The following is a 20013-nucleotide window of genomic DNA, read 5'->3' as shown; positions in this document are numbered from 1 at the left end:
TACTGTAAATACTTTTTGCATGAAATGCTACTATTATCACTTAAATGTGGTTTATGGATCACAGCAGACTGGATGTAAAAATTGATGGATTACAGCTTTTGAGATTTGGATCCCTGGATGTGTATTTGCAGTTTCAGCAACACCTGCACATCCACATCTCTACCACTTTGTTGACTTTACTGCAGTTTATCTAGTTTTATGATAACATATTCTGCCTTGAATGCACAGCTGAAAGGGTTTTGTGAAGTTCACCATCTTCAAACACTGTCCCTTCACCCAGATAATTTGGGGAAGTTATAAAACCAAAGATGCGCTGAATACAGGCTGCATATGTCAGGGTCTGTACTCCCATATTGAGTGTCTAACAAAGTCTTTGTTATCAGTACATGACCTGGATAGGAGATTAGAGAAATAAAATAATCCTGCCATAAATCACTTGGGGGGGTGGGGGGTCTAAGAGACCAGCAGGGCTCCCTCACGGCATAGCTGCTGTTGTTTTATCGTTTCAGCGAGGATAAATCTTTTATACCCCAAGTGACTGTACAGGGGGTATGGAAACATTTGAACAAAAAAAAAAAAAGTAAGCAAGTAGATAAACAGTCCGACGTTGACATTTTAATCATTGAATCTTGGACGTGAAACAACTTTCTCCCTGTTTAGTCATTCTGTGTAAAGATATTGACAGCTCACAAAGCCTCACACGTGCAGTACCATTCAAACTCAGCATTTGCACTGTGGAGCGGGATATTAGAAATAAGTGGCACCACACTGTAAGTTAAGAGAAGAGTACTACACCCAAATCCCCTCCCTGGTGATTAAACACTTAAATACGGCATATTTACTAATCTCCCTACAACAGGTCATGGTGCATTTGCTTTGTGCTGTCATTAGCCATAGGACAAGGATGAGTAGCTGATACACAGACGTTTAAACACATTAGTTGTGCCTACTCTACTAATCCATTCCCATATAGCCGGTCATTGTTTGATTGTGATATGATGGCAAGATTAAGAAGTGAATGCATAATCTCTGCGGATATACTAATCCCAGTTTAGCCCTAAAAGAACCAACATCATCTTTGACTGACATAGTTTCACCTAGTCCTAAAGCTGGCAGTTCTGTAACACAAGAGAAATTTTAGGAAAATTAGAGCGAGTGGATAAAGAATAATAAAAATATGTTTAAATCATTCAGGGTTTTACATTACATAGTTTCTTTAAAGAAACTCCAAGGAATCGGTGCCAATCGCATTGATGCGCGAGGCCGGTCTCAAAAAGCCGTAGCAAGTAATTCAATTCTTTATGCCTTCAGTGCATGTTCAATTTAATCAGCACAGCCATGTATTTAAGACTACAAGAAATAGTGCCAGCAATGTCAAGCTCATGCTTAGAAAGAACCGAAACAAAGATGTCAATTCTGCAACCGTTATAGAGGGAACACATTAGGAATATACTCTCTAAAATGACCTGGTTGCTGCATTGATGTTTGCGAGTTGTTGATACAAAGTTTGAATAGATCAGCACAAAATGATTGATTTTATGCAAAGATTCCTTTTAGGTTTTTATTTTTAGCTTCAGGATTAGGAAGTGCCGTGGTTTGCTGGTCCCATTAATTGAGGTCAAATTAAGAACTTGTTTCAGTTGAACGCTGTTTCAATGAGCCGTGCATCGGCATTTAAATCGGTAAGCACTGAACAGGACACAGCAGATACGGCTTTTGTTAAGGGTGTTTTAAATGAGCGGATGCAGTATTTTCCTTTTTATTGTTAGTGTACTTAGATATTGTATGCAGAAACGGGCAGGTGGTGATGGAGCATTGGCATAAAGTTGGGATGTCATAGTAATTGTTGACATGGCAGAGCGGCGGCTGTGGTCTGGTTACAATGCTTATCCTCTTGACTCTCCCGGAAAATTTAAAAAAAAAGACAGTCCTCACTTGTCAGTTATTATACTAGACTGACATCGCCACCTTCTGGCTGAGAATAGAGATGGCTTCAACTGAAGCATTTTTAATGCTTCTTTAAAAAAATATATGCTAAAAAACTGCTTTTGGGTGCATAATTTTTTGCGCAATCAAGTTTCTTACATACTGAAATAGGCTTTTTTCCTATGTTTTTACCCCAATTTAACCTATGGAACCCTCAGTGAGGAAGATACAGAGTTGTAGGAGTAATGTTTTGCTTAGTGACAGTAAAGAGGCAGAGGCCTTGTTGTTTAGAGGGATGTTCTTCATCTCTGATGCATTCTGCAGCTGCCATCGATTCCTCCCTTGGCCCAAAGGATTCTACTTGTTGAAACTGACTTGGCAATGAAACTCTTGAGTCATGTGACTGCAGCACTGGTTGACCTTATGGGCTTGTCTCAGTACAAACTGACAAGGCAACATATTGATATTTTCACCACTCGGGGAGTTTTATCTTTTAAGGTGAGTTGCCCAATCACGAACATCCGGACAGGAATACAAAAGGCAAAGCCGGCTACCTAAATACTTTCTAATTTAATAATTTATCACGTCGATGTAATCTCATTGCTCACTGATTTACAACATTGCCCCGTCGGGTTGTACGCTTTGAAAAAAGAAATCCAGTAACATTGACAAGCCAGGACAGATGTACAGTAATAACACCCTGGGGCCTCTCTAACAGAAGGAGACCCACCCTGACCTCTGTGTGTTCACTGCTCAAACAGCTTTGAGTAACTTTTCCTTTTACAATCTCTATATACAACACACACCCTTCTCTTTCTGTCCCTGGCTTATTGTGCGTTAATCCTTCTCTCCCATGTCAGTGATCTCATAATTAATAAAAAACAGCCTGTTGATTTATAACCAGCTGTACTGGACTCCTTGGAAAAAAAAAAAAGAACCCTGCAATGAGAAAGGAGAAAGCTTAAATTAAAGTACACCTTTTTCTCTTTGTTTTTAGTATGACTGCTTTATTAATATTGGCTCCATCAACACCAAACTATACATTTACTATCACATTTGTTACTTAAAAAGATGGTCTTTTCTCTTGGGCTTGGATTTACATAGTGCCTTGTTTGTTGTTGTTGTTGTTGTTGTTGTGTCTCTTACAGGAAACCAAAAAAAAATTTGACAAAGAGACAGAGAAGTATTGCGCAGTGTTGGAGAAGCACCTGAGCCTGTCAGCAAAGAAGAAAGAGTCGCACCTACATGATGTAAGAAGCTGTAATGTGTCTGACTTAACTTCTTTCCTCTTTCACCGAACTGTTAGGCACATTTCTCCCGTTTTCCAGAGATGTCAGTTTTCTAAGTTAACTTCCTTTTTGTAGGCGGACCACCAGGTAGACAATGTTCGCCGGCATTTCTATGAGGTTTCTCTGGAATACGTCTTCAAGGTGCAGGAGGTCCAAGAGAGAAAGATGTTTGACTTTGTGGAGCCTGTAAGACGATACTTGTTTTTTCTTTTTATGTAATATGCATATTGTTATATGCTGCTTAAAGTTGCTGAGATCACAAGCTCTTTTTCTGCAGGGGTTTATTTAATTCATTTATTTACTTTGACATAGACACAGCTGCTTCTCGGTACAATAATGATCAAATGTTTTTGACAAGGACTGGTTTAGGGTTTTGGTGCGTTGCTTGAGGGCACGTTTTTGGTTTTCACTGAGGAAGTAAAAACCGTTTGTTGCAGACATGGCCAACAAAAACCTGACTTTTAGCTCTGCAGGAAAGTAAAAATAGGTTTAATTTCCTGCCCTTGCTTTAAGTTTTGTGATTTAAAACATTGAATTTTGAGCTTCTTGTTTCACTTTCTTATACTTTCTTCTCCTTTTCCTCTTATCCTTTTCTCAAACATATTTTCTATATCTATCCTCAGCTGTTGGCATTTCTTCAAGGCCTTTTCACCTACTATCACCATGGCTATGAGCTGGCAAAGGACTTTAACCACTTTAAGACTGACCTCACCATCAGCATACAGAATGTAAGCTCAAACCTAAACACACACACACACACACACACACACACACACACACACACACACACACACACACACACACACCCCTTAAGTAATGCTCATAATAATACATTAATGCAATTGATTCATGGATGTATAAATTAAAAAAGCTAGAACATATTAAGTAGTTGCAGTTGATCTAAGATGTGTCGGTTGGATTTATCAATTTTTCCGTTCGATGTGGATCGATGAGGATGTGATTTTAAGTACAAATGTTGTGTAGACCTTCGCACATATTTATTTAGATTTTGGCCAAAAGAAGAGCATGGAGGGGCCTCACTAAATTTCTCAGTTGTAATTTGCAACTTAAAAGATTGGTTTGCTTAAAAAGCAACATTGAAGCATCCATGTTAAAAGTTCAGAGGTCAAACAAAAAATAAGTCTCCAAATGTGAAACAGCTGAAGGCTTTGAGAAATTCAAAGGTCAGTTAGTCAAAGAGTCTTCTGGAAATAATGTTTATTACCAGGAGGACCCTTGACATCACTTTTAATTCTTTTACATTACTACTACTTCTATGAGGATAATTTGTTAAGTAAAAATGTTGCTGTTGCTGCAAGTTGAGTCTTCTCAGGATTAAAAAGACATGTGCACGTCTGTGCTTGTGTTTGGACAGACGAGGAACCGTTTTGAGAGCACACGCTCAGAGGTGGAGAGTCTGATGAGGAAGATGAAAGAGGATCCACATGAACACAAGACTGTCAACCACCACACCATGGAGGGATACCTGTTTGTACAGGAGAAGCGTATGTATCATCCCATTAACGTCTTACAATGACGGCACAAATCAGCAACAATTTACAGTCTTGCAGTACCATGGTAACATGAATGAATGAGTATGTGTGTGTTTGTAGGCAAAGCACATTTATTTTAGAGCGTTTTGTTTGGAAATCTCTCAAACACACACGCACACGCACATGCACACACACGCACACGCACACAGCAGCAGCAGCAGAACAAACAAACTTTAATTAACCTACGGCTGATGAAGTCCAGTCCGATCTGCTGGAGACGTGACACCAGCTCTGACCGCGTGCAGTTACTATGGTAACATGTCTAGCACTACAGCAGCCCTGATGAAGAACTCGTCGTGTATTTGTTGTTTGTTTTAACCTTGTCTCCCCTGTTTATGTTTTTCTCCATTTCCCATATTCATTTTGGTTTTCTTCCCCAGTGTTTTTGTTTTAACCATTGTCTCGCTTCATTTCTCTTCATCTCTTTCTTGCTTTTCCCTCAGGGTCATTTGTATCTACCTGGGTGAAGTACTACTGTACATACCATCGTGAGCCTAAGAGGGTCACCATGGTACCATTTGACCCTAAATCAGGAGGGAAAATGGTGAGTAACTCTGGCCATTCTAATACACGGCACTAAAACATTTTGTCACTAAACAGACAAGGTGTCAATCCATCCATCAATCTGTGTAGCCATCTCTCTTTGTGACTGTGTCCATAAACAAATTCATTAGTTTTTGTCTGGCAGGTGTTTTTTGCTACCCAAGTGTGTCTTGTGGGATTTATTGTTCAAGCAATACATAGCTTTGAATTTTACCTGTGACGACTGGAAAAACAAGCAATTTTGCATCAGAGAAAAGAAGGAAAAGGAAACATAGGCATTGCCCAAACATTTGCCACAGTCAGTATAGTAATTTGTCCAGACAAAGAAAGAAACTACTGGTGTAATGAGCAACATACATAGAACGTGTTGGCCAAGGAAAACGATGGCTAATAATAACTGTCAGTGACCTACAACCTCCACATGATCCACTATTTAATTAAAAACTTAGCAGAAATATAGATGCCACACTGCATGATCCAAACACCAGGTTGGCATTTGCAGAACAGTACAGAGATGAGCCACAAAAGTTCTGGAACAGATTTTATGGACTGATGAGACCAAGATTAACCTCTGCCAGAGTGATGAAAAGGCCAAATGTAGAAGAAGAAATGATCCAATCATGATTTAAGCCAAACAAGCTCATCTGTAAAGCACCGTGGAAGTTGTGTCATGCCTTGGGCTGCATGTCAGCTTCTGTGAACAGACCCACTAACCCTTACTGATGACACAGCTCATGGTGGTAGCAGCAGATTGAATTCGGAGGTGCACAGAAATATTTTATATTCCAGGTTGCATAGAAAAGCATCAAAGGTTACTGGGAGAAGCCTCATCGTGGCAGCAAAACGTTGATCTGAAACACACTGCCAACTTAACGTGAGACTCACAAGAGGGAGAATGTGGAAAGTTTTTGACTTTTACCTGCTGAAGAGAAGATTGAAGGGAGAAAACACTCCAAAATGAACAATAGCTAAAGCCCTGTAAAACACAGGAACTTCCTTTGGCCTAAGTGTAACTTCAGGCTATCGTCCCATTGTCGGGCTTGCAGTTGTTCTCACTGAGCTCATCCCAGTGGGCTGCTCTCCAACACTCATTAACCCACTCTACTCTGTTCAGCACCACAGCTGTTCACTGACTATTTGCGTGTTGTGGTTTTTTTTTAATTTATTTTATAATTCCTAATACCTGATAATACCTTTCATGAGATATTCTAAGAAAGCTACAATGACCTTTTGACGGGAAATTATCAATAGAAAATATCTGTTTTGAGATGGTCTTTATGACGCATGTTTTCATTTTACACCAGTGTGAAGTCTTACATGGAGATACTAGTTTTAGAAAGAAGAAAAAAACAAATTCTTCCTCAACAGCATCATTAATAGATGTGAGTGCAGCGTGTCCAAACCGTATTTTGAGTACGCAGCATGAATCCAAGTATTTTTGTCAAAGTGCAATTACATATCACTCCACCTACTCACTGAATAACCCAAACTGAGTTGCCACAGAACTTTTTGGTTAATTACGGTAATTGGAGTCAGGGCAAATGAGAATTTAAAAAAAGAAAAAATTGGAACTTACAGAATGGGGAACCAAAATACAGTAGAGGTGCTGAGTGTATGTCAAACTGGTTAATTGTTGTATCCTTCGTTTTGCTCACTGTTGTGCATTGGTTTTAATAAATGGTGTTTTCCTCACATATAAACACATATAAATATTAGTTAAATAGTTTGACTTGCACAATGAGGTACTATCCTAAATGTCTTTGTGGATGTAGCCCTTAAATGATGTGTTATTGCACTGACATCATTTGTTTAAAAAAGTAAAAGTTGCACAGCTTCATCCTTAGTGTTGTTAATTAACAAAATAAAATGCAGTTGGCTATTTCAGAAATCTACTCTTCTTGTCATGTGGAGCGCAAATAAAACTCTGACTGCTTCTGTAATACTTCTCTTTTTACTCTCTCTTTGTCAGGGAGAAGAGGAGAGCTTCATTCTGAAGTCATGCACCAGGAGGAAGACAGACTCGATAGAAAAAAGATTCTGTTTTGATGTGGAGGCTGTGGACAGGTCAGTAAGTGTGTGTTTCCCATTCAAAATCTTCATTTGATCCGTCTCCAACCGGTTCTTTTTTAAAAAAAATTGATTTCCTATTAGCAAGACATATTACATTCATTTCAACTATTTAATTTGTAGCTTCTGCAGCAGCAAAAATGAATGCGTTTGAAGTCTCTGGGAACATGTTTGATGCTTACAGGCACCATTCACATTCTCAAACTTGTACATATTGTTAATTAAAATTGCTTTCAGTGTTTCAGTGGTGACTCTTGTGACCTTAAAAGCCACTAACCTGTATGTAAACTGTCTTGTCTGTGTAGAATGGAGGATAAAAATGTTCTTCAGCTTTTTCCAACTCAGCACTGTAATTCCCATTTTATGCTGATGATATAATTTTGTATCAAAAGCAAAAGCCGAACTACTTTCTCCTTTGGAAAGAGAAAAAAAAAAAAATACACCATTCAACATACTGTCTATACTGGATTATGAAGGTGTTGTCTTTGGTTATATTACCCATCCTTTGGTGAGTCCAGAGCAACAGAACTTACATACCCTACGTGTATCACATATCCAGCTCATTTGATTTTGATCAAAAAATAGAACATCCAGGGATTCTGGCTTCAGCAAAAGTTATGAATGTGTCACGGAATTCTACACCAGTGTGAACATTGTTTTTAACGGATCTCCGTGACTTTCCACTCGTTGGCCTGGCTCATATTTTTACATGATGTAACTACAGGTTAGATACACAGGGAGGTGCTGCTCAGTTGATTTGGACCTGAAGCTGTGTGTCCTCTTAGGCTTTGCCTACTGTGGCTCTTTGCTTGCCTACATTTCCTCCACCTTGTCTCCCCCCCCGTCCACACACACACACACACACACACAAACACACACCCTCCCTCCCTGTGTGCTCTTTATTGACCTTCTCTGATCACATCGTCTCACCCTGTCATCATCTCATCCTTGTGCTTTGCTGTTCTCCCACCTGGGTTTTATGTATTCTAATGCTTTGTGTGTGTTTGTCTCTGAAGTTGTACTGTAAGTAATCCATGCATGCTGTATGTTTGTGGTTGTACAGATTGGCATAAATATATTTGTTAGGGTCATTTTTGTAAACACTGAATGGCAGTGTGTGGATTAGTGTGCATGCGTGGAGGTGGTTGTAGTGCTGGAGGTGTACTGCCAGTGACAGACTGTATGATTGCAATGGTCATGAGTAATGAGTCTGTGTGTGTGTGTGTGTGTGTGTGTGTGTACGGCTGCATTTATCAGATTTATTTTTGGTGATATATCTCAGCTGTTTAGTTAAGTGAATCCTGGTCTGATTCTCCTTTTTATCCTTTTTTTTTTTTTTTTTTTTATCCTTTTATGACAACAAAAAGCTGTTTCACCATCTGTCATACCTTTGGAACCCATAAATGAATATGCTTCTCTTGACTAAATATATGATTTGGATGCAGACCTCTTTCTACACCTGATACACCCGATAATCTGAGGAAGGGCAATACGCCTTTTAAATAATGCATTTTCCATTGGATGTGTGTCTCCTTTTAATACTGGGCAAATTTCCCCATGACTTCATCTAACTAGTTACTTGAAAGACTGCAAAAGAATGTCCTCAGTTAAGTAGCTCTGTACTTAAAGTGTAAAGTTATGATTGCAGCTGTAGTTTGTTTTTAAAGGTCAACATAGCTGTGTGCATATATTTGCATGTTATTTTTCACTCCCCTTGATTTTTGATAAATCAATGTGTGTGACTATGTCTGTGAAGGCCTGGAGTGATGACCATGCAGGCAATGTCAGAAGAAGACCGCAGGTTGTGGATGGAAGCCATGGATGGGAGAGAACCAGTAGGTTACCACAGTTACGGGATTGTTCTAATGTCAAGGAAACAAAAGGAAATTTTATAAAAGGCAGGGACACTGTGCCCAGTACACATAACAAGAGCTCCAGCATCATTTGAAATCATTTTTGTACTGTTGGTCTGACGTTAGGAGCTTTCCCTCTGCACATGCTGTCAGAATTTACATAGCACAATTTTTCACCTGCTGAAGCTGATGTTTTAATTAAGGGCTCAGAACACCTCTAAGCCATCCTGAGATAACATTGAGGAGACACAGAATTAATAACAGCATTGGAAAAGTTTTCTTTACTATTTTCTTAAGAAATACTAAGTGGTTTAGGGATTTTAGGCCTCTGGCTGAGTGTTAATAGAGAGAATCACAGGCAGGTTTTTAATTTAGAGGTGAACGGGGGGAAAAAAATGGAATGTGTCAGAACACACAGAGCATCAAACCTTGCTGGCCCCTGTCCACCTGTACATTTAAACCTTGTGATTTAAAATCTTGTGGCTGACTAGTATATGCCTTCATGTAGCTCAGTGTGTTTAGGCTCTCCAAAAAGTGGAATAGGTTTTTCTAACAAGTCTAATAGGCAGATGTAGAAAAACAGCACAACATCATACAAGTTTCATGTTTGCTACTAATACACAGTATAAATACCTTCTGCTTCATTAGGCTTACTTGTAAATGAGCTTGAGAAGATGGTGTTTTTTTTATTTGCAGGTGTACAACCTAAACAAAGACAACCAGGCTGAAGGAAGTAAGTTTCTTTTTTCTTTTTTTTTAAACAAAATGCAGCTCAGTGACTGAACAATCACTCACTATCTCTAAGACCTCTTGAAATGTGTCATCCCTGTTTGTCACCCTGTCTGTCAGTGGCTCAGCTGGATGTAACTGGGTTCAATGTGATGAAGAAGTTCATCTATGCAGTGGATACTCGAGGTAGAGTGTTAAATCAGATTCTGTGGACTTTCTGCTTCTTGAACTTGTGTACTGTACTTTGTGATTGGTAGTGAGATACTGAAGGGCAGCAATGAAGCCATTGAAGATATGAATTCAGCATCACTGGATTTGCTTTGATTGTTTGTAATACACTATTAAAGTACTTACTGTATAGTATTTTAGCTTCAAAAACATAGTACACACATAAAAAACACACTTACACACAGTATATGAAAAATATATGAATGTTTTAAATAATTCTATTTTTCTCATTTCTAATTTTATCTCCTCTTGTGTCGTCCAGGTATTGATGAGCAGGGCTTGTACAGGATCGTTGGGGTCAACTCCAAAGTACAAAAACTTCTGGGCCTTGCTATGGGTAAACTCAGAAACTCACACTCCTTTACTATAAAACTGAAAATAAAATCAGTTTTCTCCTCGGTCATTGTATTTGGCTATTTTCTCATTTTTGTCCATCAGATCCGAAGACATGTGCTGATGTAGAGCTGGAAACCCCAGAGTGGGAAATTAAGACTATCACCAGTGCTATTAAGCACTATCTCAGGTTAGTGTGAAAAGCCTTCAATAAATGCATGCATGAGTTAAACAGTACAAATATGTAGACACATTGTATGTAAATGTTCAGAAGGCATTATCCAAATGTCTTATTCTACTTGGTAGCAATTGTGATGAAGTTGTTTTTCAGTATGTATAGATTAAAATTGTGTTTTAACCTCAAAAGAGCCATGATAAATGGACTTAAAACGATGGCATTTATAGGCTATTTTACCTCATAGTGGTTTCAGATCTCTGTTCCTGTTTATTCACACAGCATTTGCTGTATTTTCATGTTAAACCTATTTAGTGTACTTCTTTTAAAAACACGTATCTAGCTATAGAGGAATTGTTACTAAGCATGGTTACTCTTTATATTTACACAGTTTATATTCACACAGTTGCATACAGTTATGTCATCTTAGTAGTTGTACCTACTGGCCTCTTATGTGACCTCTTCAAGGATTTCTCATCAACTGGTAATGAGGGATGTATCAGGACATGCAGTTGTGTGAGGACATGAACAGGTAGCTAAGCGGAAGAGAAATGCATGGATGGAAAGAGAGAAAGGAACAGTGTTCAAGCTGTGCTCAAATTACCGGGCCTAATAAATTTGCTCTGTTCACACCTACGTACAAAACACAGATATTAAACGCAATCATGGACTTGTAACACACACAATCGTGTAATTCACTAGCATGTAAATGGAGATACTCAAAAAAGCCCTGAGAGAGAAGAAGCGTCTGTAATCGCACGCATTGCAATGAGTAAATTGTACTGCATCAGTATCTCTGATGAGGCACAGTACTACCGAGAATCAGTAGAAGTACATTAGACTTCTCATGCACCAGCGAAAAAAAGACAACAGGTAGAACGGTTCTCATCCAGATCTGCTGAGATCTGTGAAGCAGGCTTGTTGCAGCTCATCTAAGCAGACTTTCTCCACCTGACATCTCCATCTCTGTGTTTTCAGAATGCTGCCCGCACCTGTCGTGACGTACCAGTACCAGATGAGCTTCATCAAAGCTGCAAGTGAGTACTTTTCAGTCTTATTTGTTTTACTCTACTGTGAACTCACCTTGGATTAAAAAGGATAATGTCATACGTTTTACTTAAGGTGCACATGTTCTTACAACAAACTGCTAAGCAGGAGAAATAAACATTGGATTACTATTAGTTTAGGTTCAAATCCCCTTGGATCATATTATGTGGATATATGCTGTTTATGAATGGATTAAATATGGATTAGAGGTTGTTTTAAATTTTTAAGTTCTGTCTTCTCTCTCAAGTCATTAGATTGATGTCTCTTAAGCTTATCCCCAGTTTAACTGTGACAATGAGAAGCCATCACATGAGTGAGGCTTTGCTGTTAGACCAGTTGCAAATTAAGGGTTCACCCGCTGAGGCACCAAGACACCCGCTGTGCCACCGACAGTGCCGCTTGATATTGCGAGGCGCACAGTATGTTATCGACCTGCTGTGGTGTAGTGTTTTCATACTTTGTTTAATAGAGACGCGGATCTAAATGCAGGCTTATTCTGGTCTGCATTGATTTGTGACATGATCCCTGAAAGATGGCTGCCATTGTGCTCTGATGCGGGCCTACAAATCACTGTAATCTTCTTCCAAGCCCTGAATAATTTGTCAGTTTGGGATATGTGTTGTTTTATACTAACCTGGTGACTAAAGTCACTATTTCCACTTGGAATAATATTTCTTTAAACATAAGAATGGCGGGTCTCAGGCCTACAATAGGAAATATTCTGAAAATGAATGATAGAAAACTCTTGTGAGAGATTTTAACATAAACTGGGGCAATAAAACTTCTTGGAATTAGCTTAAAGGCAGAACGTATCAGTATAACGTGAGTCAGATAATGGACGGGAGAATTAGAGTAACTCCAACCTCTCAGACTCAGGTAGATTGAGTTTTCTCCAGTGGAGCAGAATTTCTATTCTCTGTAAATCATTTAACTTATTGACTTGTTTATCTGACAACAGTTTCGTGTTTATAGCACAAAAATTACAGGAAAAATATTTAATATTCATATTTGACTTTCAATAATGAGGTCACTGTCCTTTACAAAAATTGTTAAAAGTAGAGCACAAAGCCTAAAACCTTCCTGCCATCGCTTAGCAAGAATTTAAGTAGACCGATGAAAGAAAGAGCCCTCCATTAAATATGGTTACAAAGATGACAGATTCATGTTCAAATTTCTATGAAACCCAGTGAAAAGAAACCTAAAAAAAGCTAAACCAGTTTTTTATCTTAAATTATAAGTGAGTGAACATGAAGAAAAAAAAATTGAATTAATAGGAATGGTCAGTGAAAACAAGAAAAAGAATATTGAATTGGATATAAATGAAACTATGATCAGAGGTTGCAAACTCCTTTAAATTTTATTCAGTATGTATGTTGTTGAATCTATCTTTAAATTTTCCAAGTAAAGCATAAACATCACCCCCCCCGAGAGCGACACATCAGTATTTAGAATTCCAGAGGCTGTAATTGTTTTTAGCTTTTTTAGCTTGAGCTTTTGATTATGTTAATCGTGACATTCTGTTGTATTAATTATCTACGTGAAATATTCCAAATGAAACATTTTGCAGGATACAATCTTATTTGCTTATCTGATCCTCTAAAGTACAATATTGTGTTCCATCAAGGCTGCATATTAGACCATATTAGAACCTTTTGAATGTCAGACACAAATGTTTGCTGATGATGATGTTCTGTACGTTCACACATAGTAGAAACTGTATGTACAATTAAGATACTCTCTACAAAAATGACTACCACCACTGTCATATCATTCAGAGGTCACTTTAACTTACTCAGAATGGTAAAAAAAAATAAAAATAAAAACTCACTTCATGGAGTGGCACCTCCTCCCTTGAGCAAAATTTTTTAGACATGTAAACATTATTAGTATATCGGTTTTTTTTTTTTATCAAAAATTTTTTTTTTTTTTTTTGAGTTTAAAACCTTTTAAAGTACTTTCCCAAATTCCCCAACCTATTTTAGGTGTGTGACCTGCTCTGGCTACTCGAATAAATAAAATAAAAAATGTAAAAAATCTAGATCTGCCACTGAGCACAGTCAGAATGACAAGGCCACTTTCAAACTACAATGCTGCAAACTGGCTGTTGAGCTCACCGTGACACACTTCCACAGATGTTATCAGCGTCAGTATCGATTAAAGTGCAGTGTCACTTATTAATACATGAAATAAATAAAGTTGACGTAAATATTTGAAATTGAAAACTTACTGTAGCAAAAGCTTTGTATTTTGAAGTTTTTGACTTTTCAACAGCAGCTGATGGGTGCAGTGTATTGAATTAGGGGAAATTTAGTTTTTTAAATACTTGAAGACGGTAGTTGATGCAATCATTTCACTGCATTCCAGTCTTCTCGTGCAGCTCCTAGGCAACAAAATAAACTTTTGCAAGCACAAAATGTAATGGGACAGTCCATTAGTTTGTACTTGTTTTCTTTATTTTTTTACATTTTGCTTTAGTTTGGTTGACGTGGTTCCTTTTCTGTGCTGATGCTGTATTTTCCTTTTACTAAATATTTTGATTCATTCAACACGTTCACGTTCGGTCTAACCCAGGGCATTTAACAGCCTTGACCTGTTTTCTTTGCTTGTCAGTAGCTAAACATTTAGAAAGCTGATCTGACAGGGAAAATAACTCCAGGAAATTACCATGTGTCTGGCAATGCTACCAAGAAATGAGGTCAACAGGAGAGAAAATGAGAAAAGTGTATTGTTGTGTGTATGTGGTGAAAAGTCTACAAAGGTAGCTGGTTCGACTTGGGCCACCCATGCTATAATGCATTGTTTTGTAACAATCATAAAATATAACACGTACTTGCCAACTGTTTGTATGATTTACTTCTCTTATCTCACCTTGGCTCTTGACACTTGATTTTTTTAAATCTTCTGTCTTTCAGTTCGGGTTTCTGTGGGTGTCAGCATTTGCATGTCATGAATTACTGTGAATGCATATTTGCAGGAGTGTGTCTTCAAGTGAGAAGGAGTCTTTTTTTTCCAAGGCAGATTTTGCAGAAGCAGTGAGGTGTTTTGAGGACAGCGTCCTCAGTTGAACTCCTTCCTTTAGCTCCTCCTTTCTCCTCCTCTCTTTCGTGCATCGGCTCCCAACTCCTCCCATTACCGCGTTCGCGAACCTTCCTCCTCTAGTTTCATCTCCGCTTACTCTCCTGTCATTTTGTGCTGCTCTTGTGTAAATGCCTGGTTTTAACAGAGAGCATAGGTGCGGAGGACAACAAATGGAGAAAATGCAATGGATCAAACAGGAGGAGTGTGGGAGGGGGAAGGATGAGGAGGAGGAGGGAGGGTGGTTCCACCTGGATTTTAGATACCTGCTTTAGACATGTACCAGCAACAGAAATATACAGTAATTACTCACTCATTATCTCAAGTCAGTGGCTTAATTTGGGTTTTAATTTTTGACTTCTACTAGGATGATGGTTTCTTGACTCCAACCAAATGTGTAACTTATCATAGGTTTGAAAATCTGGTCCATAAAAAAAGAGTTTAAAGGATGAGGCATGATTCAAGGGTTAAAGTTGATGATCATAAATTGAATTTAAAAAGTCTTTACATTAAAAGTCTAACCTGAATTGCACACATTTGACTGACAAAAACATTCTGCTCCTCTTTTCCAGCAGCCACGTTGATGGAGATACTCCTAAAAAACAGTGTCGTGATGAAAGTCAATCTTTGATCATTATTAAGAGACACAGTATATTAAAACACTATATATACATTGAGAGCATCTGATGATATTTCAATGAGCCATATTGCTCAGACATACCACCTTTTCTCTTGATTTACTTCTCATGATGATGTAATGTGTGAGCAAACTGCACACAGAAGATTTCAAGCAACAGCATATAAAGAGTTTGAAAGAAATTCAGAGGATGGCCAACAGCATCTTTCTAATTTTCAGAAAACCTGCTGGCATTACCAGCATAGTTAATAATTTAGGCTTGCTTTGTTTGCATGAATGAATGCAGACAGTGTAATGTTGCTGTTAGACAGGTGGCATAATTTCAGCATCCATTAAATCATTGGTTAAACATTATGCTTTGTCATGTCCCCCATGATAATTCTGGTAATTTCTGCAAGTGATGAGCAGGCAGCTCCAGGCCTGTCAGCTTGACAAGAAACAGAAAACACAAAACAGGAAACTGAAAAATGGAGATTTACTTGTCCTCCAGGGTTTTGCTTTTGGGATAAATAGAACCTAAGACAAAGACAAACACCTGTTGTTTAGTCCTACTCCAGAAGCCTCACCCTCCTCATTTTCGAACAGATGTTTGACCTTTCATGCCCGGTAATAAAACTGAGCTGCCATGCAGGAGGTCGAGAGGAAGACCAAAGAGGAGATTTATGGATGTAGTGAGAGAGGACATGAAGTCAGTTGGTGTGAGAGAAGAGGTTGCAGAGGACAGGGTTAGATGTGTTGTAGACCACTCCCATGCATGCATCTGTTTGGTGCTATGTGTAGGTATAATGTAGTGTATGTGCCCATGTATGTGTATGTTAAAGCTGTTTGATTTTGAGCTGTGTGTGTATGTGTGATTGGTCTCATGCTTTTTTTTATGTGTTTGCTAAAAATTCAGTAACCATATTTGAGGCAGGTCGTCTCTCTTTGTGTATGTGTTAGATGATATGTTGGAACTTGTCGGCCATGTTAGTTGATAAGAATGTGCCTGTGGTTGAGAAGCTCTGTGTGAGCGTATTGCTTGGCGCTGACAGCCAGCGCCCTGAGGGTTGATGTAGTGTGAGTCTGCTGTCATCTCTTTATCGACCAGCCCTGCAGCCGTGACTTATAATCGTCATTTAACAACTCTGGTCTCTGGTCAACAGAGCTGCCTGTCTGTTGCTGCCCTGCCACTCTACCTGTTAATCGTAACCATGCAGAAGTCCAGAAGAACTGAACTAAAACAAGCTCTGTTCCGTGTTCATGTCTGATTTCATCACTCTGCCTGTCTTGTCTGCTCCCTTCATCTCTCTCTTGCTGTCTTCCTGTAAGCAATGCTCTTTCAGTCAGTATCAGTAGTGATATAAATTATGTTGTGATGTACTCACCATAAGCATGATGTTGTGTTTTTCTCACTTTGGACAATTCCAATGAGATGACCAAAACAAAGAATGCTGTAGTCTCCCTCTGAATACTTTGCAACGGATTTTCGGTAGGAATCGGCTCTAAGGCCATTTGTTCCTTGTGGCCAGAAAAATGGTGAATAGTGAATTTTAAGTTACTGCTTTATTGAGTATTTAGGCCTTAATGATGGCATAATATATAGTAGCAGCAGTTCTACCAACAGTATAGCCAGCAAACGGCTGTGTTGTTCCCCAATGTGTCAGAGGCACAGGATTGCATCCTACTGTCATTTACGCTTTAAGTGAAAGCAACATGTGTAAAATGTAAAGAACGGTGAATAAAAGGGAAGGTTTTGCTTGTTTCTGCAACACAAAACCAAACCACATTTTGCACATTTTGCACATTTTGCAGCAGCATGGCCTCGTAGCAACCGAGTCTGGGTGCTGCACTGGTCTGTTTACAGTCCAGATCTGTCAACCACTGAAAATGTTTGGTGTGTTATCAAGTGCAAAGATATGACAAAGGAGGCCTCAAACTGTTGCGCAGCAGAGGTCCTATATCTGGCACGAATGTTAAGACATTGCTTTGAAAACGAAGTCAGTTGGTCTCCTCAGTGTTCAAATGTGTGTGGTTGAATGAAGAAGTGATGCAAGACAGCCGTCAACATGCCCCTGTCCCAAGTGTTCTTTGAGACACGTCTGCTGGCATCAAATTCTCAATACTTTTCACAACATGAAAAAAAATAAAAGTAGGTTCCAAATAATATGCAAAACTGTTCTGGGTATGTGGTTTGTATTTTCATCCTACAGCTGTGAAGAGTCCCGCATAATACGTGTTTGAAATCTGAGTGACATTTATCTTTTTAGAAAATCTGTCCAAAGCTGTTTTGCTGTTTTCACTTCACCATAGCTTCACTATTCTTCAAATTTATTTGTTCATTCTTTTAGAATATTCATTATTTGTCTGCCCTTCACCAAGTTGTTTTCCAAATTAGTTTGTACATTTGCCAGTTGTCACAGTATATAACCTCTGTGTAACAACAATAATAAATTCTGCTTGCTTTCCACTTGTAGACCTGCTCTTTAAATGCGCTGTACAGTATTTTTCAGTTCCTAAGTAAACAACTGTGGCATCTGTCGAGGTGTTTTTTTTCTTCTTCAACGTTCTCTCTCCCTGTCTTTCTATCTGTCTCCAGAGATGGACAACCCAGAGGCCCGAGTGAGAGAGATCCATGCTCTGGTTCACAGACTACCTGATAAGAACAGACAAATGCTGGAGCTGCTCATGAAACACCTAGCCAAGTAGGTGCAAATATCAGCTGGGCACTGCAGTCATTTTTATGTCACTGGAAAAGAATTACAGTTATGTGTAATCTCCTGACCACATGAATTATGGCAGTGCGTTCTGAAATGGAAATCCATGCAGCAGCTGTCAGCCCAAATCTCTTTATAGACTTATGCTCTAAAGGAAAATATACCTCTAGTGTGAAGGCACAGGTGTTTCTGTGGATGCAAGGAAGTCCAATAGCATAGTGTATAGGTTGAAATACCACATTAAGCTAGTAATAAAATGAGTATACAGTACATTTCCTCCTAATACAGTAGACACTGTATTATAAAGAAAACATGTGAATTAAAACATAACGCTGTTAGTTTATGTGTTTGTAATCTGCTTTTGCAGAAAAATACCACTGCGTTTTCATGCCGAACCTTCGCCGAAGCCCGGTGGCTTTTTTAGACTTTTTTTTCAGCAGTGTGATGGCAGTGCAATATAATGTGTGACAAATGAGATGACGATCATGTTCATTCAGAACGTAGGTCAATCACAAATGCAGGTACATGGTGAATTACACCTGCCAGACGTCTTCGTCATCATCAGCATCACTGACTTACAGGCTGAATGGCTGAATCACAGCACCCTGGCACTCTGTCTCTTTCAGATCAGGTTTATTAGCATCACTGCCAAGGTGAACTGTAAGAACTGGGTAAAAAAAGATCAAATAAGGCAAAACAGCTATACATTAATACATTTCATATAATGAGTGTCATCATGGATGAGATGGAAAGAAAGTGAAACGTTGAGTTACTAATGTTCCTACAGTCACTCCCTCTATGTAAATTGTGTAATTTACAAGTAAACATTTTTTTATGTATTGCATTTACATCCTAATACAGTGTGATTTTCTTGGCCTGTCTAGTTTTCCCACTTCAAAACTACACAAAGTGCACTGGAAGCTATTTTGAATTCAAATTAATAAAACACATAAACAGTCAAAATTAGGTCCAGCAGAGACTATCACCGGTGTCCTACTGCGGCTCCTGCTTCGTGACTTTGACCTTTTCCCAGTCATAGCTGTGACCTGATGCTCACAGATGGCTGATTATTTGTTGTTTGTTCCCAGTGGTGTCCCTCCTTCCTCACCTGCACAGGTGTCGCATGATTGGCACAAAGCGAGTGTGAATGAGATATTACTGGTTTTAAAAGGGTTCATAAAAGGTGCTTTAAAAGCTGTCTGACCATCTGACAAGCAGATCAGAGAGTAGAAAACTAGGATGACATGGCCAAAGAAATTGCACTTAAAAGTTTTTGTACTGATCCAGATGGATAGATTTATCTCAATGGGAAATTCACATTTGATAAGTCTATATTTACTTACAATTTTTCCCATTGTTGCGGTCACCCTGTTACCTGTAAACAAAATGGTGAGATAACAATTGTGACAGTACGTCTCTTTAAACATCCAGTTGCTGCTGCTGAAAGCAGGCGGCTCAGACCAATTTAGAAGATACTTCTGTATTCGGTGCGTTTCCCTCACTCTTCTCTTTCTCTCCACCTTCCACAGTGTTGCGAGTCATCACCAACAGAACCTGATGACCATCGCCAATCTGGGAGTGGTGTTTGGGCCAACCCTTCTCCGGCCTCAGGAGGAGACAGTGGCAGCCATCATGGACATCAAGTTCCAGAACATTGTGGTGGAGATCCTCATAGAGCATCATGAGAAGGTAGGAGGATTTGAATTTGTGTGAACAGTGTTTAGTGACATGGTGCAGTGTAAATTAATCTCTAAACTTTGGCTGTGCTCAGGATAATTCTTTCAGACAATGTGCCCATTGTATTTGCTTTGCAAAGTGTTTTTTTATTTTCCCTTTATGACAGTTGAGCTGTTTGGTAAAAACTA

The 20013-nt window shown here is 38.9% G+C and overlaps 1 protein-coding gene across 1 annotated transcript in view; it reads left to right on the top strand.

Moving 5' to 3' along the window:
* The window catches only part of LOC137108101 (rho GTPase-activating protein 26-like), a 69833-nt gene that overhangs the window by 36311 nt on the left and 13509 nt on the right, over positions 1 to 20013 (top strand). Inside the window, exons 5-18 of the mRNA XM_067492413.1 lie at positions 3075 to 3176; positions 3291 to 3401; positions 3839 to 3943; positions 4591 to 4720; positions 5212 to 5312; positions 7281 to 7375; positions 9135 to 9213; positions 9928 to 9964; positions 10081 to 10146; positions 10451 to 10525; positions 10627 to 10711; positions 11675 to 11733; positions 18031 to 18136; positions 19678 to 19837. Coding sequence (XP_067348514.1) covers positions 3075 to 3176; positions 3291 to 3401; positions 3839 to 3943; positions 4591 to 4720; positions 5212 to 5312; positions 7281 to 7375; positions 9135 to 9213; positions 9928 to 9964; positions 10081 to 10146; positions 10451 to 10525; positions 10627 to 10711; positions 11675 to 11733; positions 18031 to 18136; positions 19678 to 19837 — 1311 coding nt within the window. The remainder of the gene's footprint in view (positions 1 to 3074; positions 3177 to 3290; positions 3402 to 3838; positions 3944 to 4590; positions 4721 to 5211; positions 5313 to 7280; positions 7376 to 9134; positions 9214 to 9927; positions 9965 to 10080; positions 10147 to 10450; positions 10526 to 10626; positions 10712 to 11674; positions 11734 to 18030; positions 18137 to 19677; positions 19838 to 20013) is intronic.

Source organism: Channa argus, chromosome 22 (genome assembly GCF_033026475.1).
Source record: "Channa argus isolate prfri chromosome 22, Channa argus male v1.0, whole genome shotgun sequence".
NCBI classification, from domain to species: domain Eukaryota; kingdom Metazoa; phylum Chordata; class Actinopteri; order Anabantiformes; family Channidae; genus Channa; species Channa argus.
The sequence above is the reverse complement of the archived record's forward strand: the minus strand, read 5'-3'. Positions and strand labels throughout refer to the sequence as shown.